Source organism: Nerophis ophidion, linkage group LG22 (assembly GCF_033978795.1).
Source record: "Nerophis ophidion isolate RoL-2023_Sa linkage group LG22, RoL_Noph_v1.0, whole genome shotgun sequence".
Taxonomy (NCBI): Eukaryota; Metazoa; Chordata; class Actinopteri; order Syngnathiformes; family Syngnathidae; genus Nerophis; species Nerophis ophidion.
This window is the reverse complement of record NC_084632.1, coordinates 18918906-18925609: the sequence shown is the minus strand read 5'-3', so window position 1 is coordinate 18925609 and position 6704 is coordinate 18918906. Positions and strand designations below refer to the sequence as shown.

The 6704-nt window shown below is 38.8% G+C and overlaps 1 protein-coding gene across 8 annotated transcripts in view; it reads right to left on the bottom strand.

Moving 5' to 3' along the window:
* Nucleotides 1–6704, bottom strand: part of LOC133540631 (cAMP-specific 3',5'-cyclic phosphodiesterase 4D-like) — a 232097-nt gene that overhangs the window by 8869 nt on the left and 216524 nt on the right. For all 8 annotated transcript variants that reach the window (XM_061883402.1, XM_061883406.1, XM_061883403.1 and 5 more), the window contains one exon: nt 5381–5563. In XM_061883402.1, the coding sequence (XP_061739386.1) occupies nt 5381–5563 (183 nt within the window). The remainder of the gene's footprint in view (nt 1–5380; nt 5564–6704) is intronic.

Below are 6704 nucleotides of genomic sequence, written 5' to 3'. Positions count from 1 at the left end.
CTGGCAGATATAGAACCATATATTTTCATCACGTGCGCTGAGGTTCACGGCTGGTAACTTATTGGGGTGAATGTCTACTTGACTGCAGTCCACATACTTGCCAACCTTGAGACCTCCGATTTCGGGAGGTGGGAGGTGGGGGATGCGTGGTTTGGGCGGGGGCGTGGTTAAGAGGTGACAAGTATAATTCGCCAAATCGAGTATTTCATATGTATATATATATATGTATATATATATATATAAACATATATATATATATATATGAAATACTAGCTATTAGAGATGCGCGGATAGGCAATTATATCATCCGCAACCGCATCACCAAAGTCTTCATCCACCCGCCGTCCACCCGAACCAACATTTTAACAGAACCGCAACCGACCGCCACCCGCCCGTTGAAATACATCAGAGGTTGTCCACCTTTAACACTCAAAGAGCTATTTAAACACGTTTCACAGAGTAAAGAAGACAATGGGAGCCGCTAACGTTCTCGCGATTATCCAATGGTGTTCATCCTGATGACAAGAATATGGGCGTGCTGTGAAACCATTGCCTTTGACACCTTCAACAACATGTACAAACCAATTGTTAGTCCGGCAACATGTATGCAGCTTCCGCAATCGCACGTACAAGATTGAAAGGCATACTGGGTGATACAGAGTACACTGATGGTTGTGATATAAACAATTTTAACACTCTTAGTAATATGCGCCACACTGTGAAGCCACACCAAACAAGAATGACAAACACATTTCGGTAGAACATCCTCACAGTAACACAACATAAACACAACACAACAAATACCCAGAATCTTTTGCATCCGTGACACTACCTGAATATATTTTACACCCTGCGCCTCCAACCCCGCCCACCTTACCGACACACAAGAGGGGGAGGGGTGTAGGGGCGGGGTTGGAGGCGCAGGGTGTAAAATATATTCAGCTAGTGTCACGGATGCAAAATATTCTGGGTATTTGTTGTGTTGCGTTTATGTTGTGTTACTGTGAGGATGTTCTCCCGAAATGTGTTTGTCATTCTTGTTTAGTTTGGCTTCACAGCGTGGCGCATCTTACTAAGAGTGTTAAAATTGTTTATATCACAACCATTAGTGTACTCTGTGTCACCCAGTATGCCTTGCAGTCGTGTACGTGTGCCTGACAAGACAATATGTTGCTGGACTGACAAGCAGATTGCACATGCTGTAGAAGGCGACAAAGCCAATGGCTTCATTGCACGCCTTAATACTTATTAACTGGGTGATGGCCGCCAGTCATTCTAGAGAATGTTAACGTCTCCTATTGCCTTCTTCGCTTTGTGACACGGGTCTTAAATGGCTCTTTGAATGGTAAAGAATACCGATCCCTGAACCATGTATAACAAATGTTTCCGAATGGTTCAACCGCCACCTGCCCCAATCTAATTAACATCAATTTTTTCGTCATGTCACCCGCGCGACCCGCGGTTTATCCGCGGACTCCGCGGATGAGACCGCAAACCGCGCATCTCTACTAGCTATATACGCTGTATATTTATTTTATTATATATATAAATAAAATAAATAGTTGAATTTCAGACGGCACCCATCAAATACACAGTAATAAAAACACAGTTGTTCTACTAACTGTACTGTGCTTGCTGGTTATTAAAAAAAAAACACCACTACTTACCTTTCACTATTTGAGAAACCTTTGTTCCGCTATTTGCGTGCCGTACTGGCGAGAGTCACTTGCCGTCAGGTGCACAACACCACGTAAAAGGTTGGCCAATCAAAAAGCAACCCCATAACGCTATAGCCAACATTCGCCAGGAGATGGCGACAGACAACATGGAATCACTCTATTACAGACGGCGTCGCCATGGCTGTAACTTCCTCGTTCTTCTGCTTCGTCTCCTTGTGTGTGCAGTTGTTTATGAAAATCCCTGGATGTTGTAACGTGATTGGGCAGGCGAGCTGTTTATATAACAGGAAAGCGGACATGAAAACAGGCTGTCCCCACTCATGTTCACATGGAACTGGAGGGGGCGTGAATTTCGGGAGATTTTCGGGAGAAAATTTCTTCAGGGAGTTTTTCGGTAGAGGCGCTGAATTTCGTGAGTCTCCCGGAAATTCCGGGAGGGTTGGCAAGTATGGCAGTCCACTTCACCTCCTCTACACTTCTTTTACTGAGCAGCAATATTCATATCACAAGTACATTCAATACATGGCTGTAAAAAGTCATGATAATTGTATTTATTTTTGGCAGCCTGCAAACAATATATATCGGAATACTTTTGATGCTACCTGCTGCAACATATTATGATGGGACTGTATGTGCAGAAGGTGGCATTGCAACTCCGCTTTAACATTCCTCATCGGTCTGCCAGTGAATAAGTTGCGACTTTGCTGTTACATTGAGCAAGTATCCTTGAGAATTATATGACTTTTCTGCACCTTTTGGCCAGGTGTCAATTTTGTAAATGGAATTTGTCCCCGAATATGCATATGACTAACTTTCTAGCTGAAAATCCCAGGCCATCACGCCCCGCCCCGCTCGACTGTTTTCTTCTTTCTGACAGGGCAGCCCAACCAGGCAGAGACTAAGAGACACTTTTTTTTTTACTGTGTTACTGCAAAGAGCCACATCCTACACATAAACATCACCCCGTCCCTTACACCAGGGGTCACCAATACGGTTCCCGCGGGCACCAGGTCGCCCGTAAGGACCAGATGTGTAGCCCGCTGGCCTGTTCTAAAATAGCTCAAATAGCAGCACTTACCAGTGAACTGCTAATATTTTTAAAATTGTATTTATTTACTAGCAAACTGGTCTCGCTTTGCTCGACATTTTTAATTCTAAGAGAGACAAAAAATAGAATTTGAAAATCCAAGAAAATATTTTAAAGACTTGGTCTTCACTTGTTTAAATAAATTATTGTTTTTTTTTACTTTGCTTCTTATAACTATCAGAAAGACAATTTTAAAGAAAAAAATACAACCTTAAAAATGATTTTAGGATTTTTAAACAAACATTTTTATCTTTTAATTTCCTTCCTCTTCTTTCCTGACAATTTAATTCAATGTTTAAGTACATTTATTTTTTTATTGTAAAGAATAATATACATTTTAATAAAATTCTTCATTTTAGTTTCTGTTTTTTCGACGAAGAATATTTGTAAAATATTTCTTCAAACTTATTATAATTAAAATTCAAAAAAAATATTCTGGCAAATCTAGAAAATCTGTAGAATGAAATTTAAATCTTATTTCAAAGTCTTTTGAATTTCTTTTAAAATTTTTGTTCTGAAAAATCTAGAAGAAATAATGATTTGTCTTTGTTAGAAATATAGCTTGGTCCAATTTGTTATATATTCTAACAAAGTGCAGATTGGATTTTAACCTATTTAAAACATGTCACCAAAATTTTAAAAGTAATCTTAATCAGGAAAAATTACCAATTATGATCCATAATTTATTTTATTTTTTCAAAAAGATTCGAATTAGCTAGTTTTTCTCTTCTTTTTTTCAGTCAAGTTTTGAATTTTAAAGAGTCGAAACTGAAGATAAACTATGGTTCAACATTTTCTTTTAAAATGTTTTCCTATTTTCTCCTCTTTTAAATCATTCAATTAAGTGTTTTTTTCATTATTTATTCTCTACAAAAAATCTTCCGTAAAAGGAAAAAAAATGTATGACGTAATGACAGACAAAAATACCCATTTTTTAAATATATATATATATATATATATATATATATATATATATATATATATATATATTAAAGGTAAATTGAGCAAATTGGCTATTTCTGGCAATTTATTTAAGTGTGTATCAAACTGGTAGCCCTTCGCATTAATCAGTACCCAAAAAGTAGCTCTTGGTTTCAAAAAGGTTGGTGACCCTGCCTTACACACACACACACACACACACACACACACACACACACACACACACACACACACACACACACACACACACACACACACACACACACACACACACACACCACACACCCACACACCTCAACAGCCTACTAAGCCCATGTCACGGCCATACAAACATTTGTACTAAACAGAACTCTTAATACCACAAAAATTAACATTATGATGAAAGGTGAAATAAAGTTTAATCTACTGTTTATTAGTCACATCCAGCCAGGAATAAGAAGCTGTTGTAGCGTGCATACATACACTTCATCGCCATGACAACACACATTCACGTCACAAGCACTGCCTGGATTCAAATTTAAGTTATTTTCATTCATTTCAATGGTCATGCACAAGTGCTTAACTTTATGTTCCACAATGTTCACAGATCCAAGATAAAAAGGCATCTCGACAAAGTCTGCCTCGTCCATAACGTAACCGCTTTCATTCCAGATTTTGCCTAATTTACGCGGGGTGGGCGCGAGAATACGAATAATTAAGTGTGTAACTTTAAGCGCAAAAAGAAACTTAAGCCCAAACGGGAGAAAAGAGCGCTACATCATACTTGCCAACCTTGAGAACTCTGAATTCGGGAGATTGGTGGTAGCGAGAGTGTATATTGTAGCATCCCGGAAGAGTTAGTGCTGCAAGGGGTTCTGGATATTTGTTCTGTTGTGTTTATATTGTGTTACGGTGGGGATGTTCTCCCGAAATGTGTTTGTCATTCTTGTTTGGTGTGGTTTCACAGTGTGGCGCATATTTGTAACAGTGTTAAAGTTGTTTATATGGCCACCCTCAGTGTGACCTGTATGGCTGTTGATCAAGTATGCCTTGCATTCGCTTAGGTGTGTGTGTAAAAGCCGCATATATTATGTGACAGGGCCGGCACGCTGTTTGTATGGAGGAAAAGCGGACATGACGACAGGTTGTAGAGGACGCTAAAGGCTGTGCCTTTAAGGCACGCCCCCAATATTGTTGTCCGGGTGGAAATCGGGAGAAATTCGGGAGAATGGTTGCCCCGGGAGATTTTCGGGAGAGGCACTGAAATTCAGGAGTCTCCCGGAAAAATTGGGAGGGTTGGCAAGTATGCGCTAAATTTATTTTTTACTTTTTTTTGTCCTGTCTAGCCACTCAGGGAAATCATATTGTTTTATTTTATAATTGTTTTATAAATCAGGTGATTGTAGGGAGAATGCTAGAAACAGTGATTTGTAGAAATGAGTATCATCAGGTTCTCTCTAGAATTTAGTATAATAATTAATGACCATAGTCTTAGGGATCATGTGAGAACAGCTATTTTATTTTACACAGCTTTTGGATTGAATCTCATTTGATTTTAAAATAACTGCCAAGTTTAGAGTAGAACCTTAAAGTATTTTGGGGAAGATCTAGAAGACCCATCAAAGTGTCATGTTCTCTTCTTTGAGAAATGACGCTTGTTGTAAGGTTGATAGTGTGTCAGCTGTTTTTCACTTACCTGGCTCTTCTCAATGGAGGCATTGTGTTTGTCGCACATGGGACTGATTTCCATTCCCTTGTCCCGCTCTCTGTCTCCCTGTGTGAAGAACTCCACCATGATGCGGTCTGTCCACTGTCGGTACATTTCCAGAGGCTTGGTTGGGTTGCTGAGGTCGGCACAATGAACCATGTTCTGGAGAACCTGAAGGAGACGTGCGTATCAAAGGTGGTTCATGGGGTGATAGTAGTAGTTATAGAGGTGGTCCTTTAAAACGCGTGACCGTACAAATATAACCTAACTGTATTCTATTGCTTTGTCCACTAGGAGGCAGCACATTTACAGATTCAGTGGACCTCATATATTCATGGGAAAACCCAGGGGACATAGCCAAATTATTGGCCCCCCAACGTCGTTGCCCCATACACACACTCGGTATGTTTACAAACACTAAAAAAATTATTCTTGCATGGATTTGGTTGATTTAGTTTTTTTTTTTTTTTTAAATGATTAACATATTGAGATAAAGCCATTAAGCATTTCGGTTTTATTTTGAAAAAAAGAGTAAGTTTTTTTTGTAGTTTTTATTTACAAAAAAGCCAACAAAATTTAATGTAAAATGGGATTTGTTCGAATTAGGTTTTTTAAAAAAACTGAACATATCGAGATGAAGCCCTTAAACTTTTTTTTTTTAAAGTAACGTTTTTTTTGTAGTTTTTATTTACAAATAAGCCAACAAATTCAAGAAAAAATGGCCAGACTATGAATTTGAATACCACAACCTGTCATTAACCACTTAAATATGATTATAAATCTGCCAAATGTTCCTTGACTTCAGAATGTAAAGTAGATATTATCTTGTGACCCTGGGGAACTTTTCCAACAAGCCCAAACCTCAACCAGGCTGCAAGTAAAAACTAGGAACAATAGAGCTGTTTTCACACTGAAAAACAAAACAAAACTTGTAAAGGTAATAATACACCATGTTTGTTATGTAAGCATCTACTTCCCAGTTGATGGAAGTTCACTTTACTCCCGTCCAAAGGCAAAACCCAGTAACTAAATTTTGGTCAAAACTGAACTGATAATAATTTTGGAGTTCCTAGGTGATATGCTTTACATTAGTGCATGCGATGTTGTAATTTGTTCCATAAGTAAGCTGTTACGCGCATGGCAGGACCTAGCAACTACCACATAACTGTGTAGATACAACAGAAAAACCTAGTATCTCAAAGGACCAATCGGAGCTTCTTTTTCAGTCGCCTTATTGTCTTTAATGAGACATTTGCACGAATGGGGGCCGACGGTCAACCTGATTATGTGATATTATGGCACGAGGGGATAT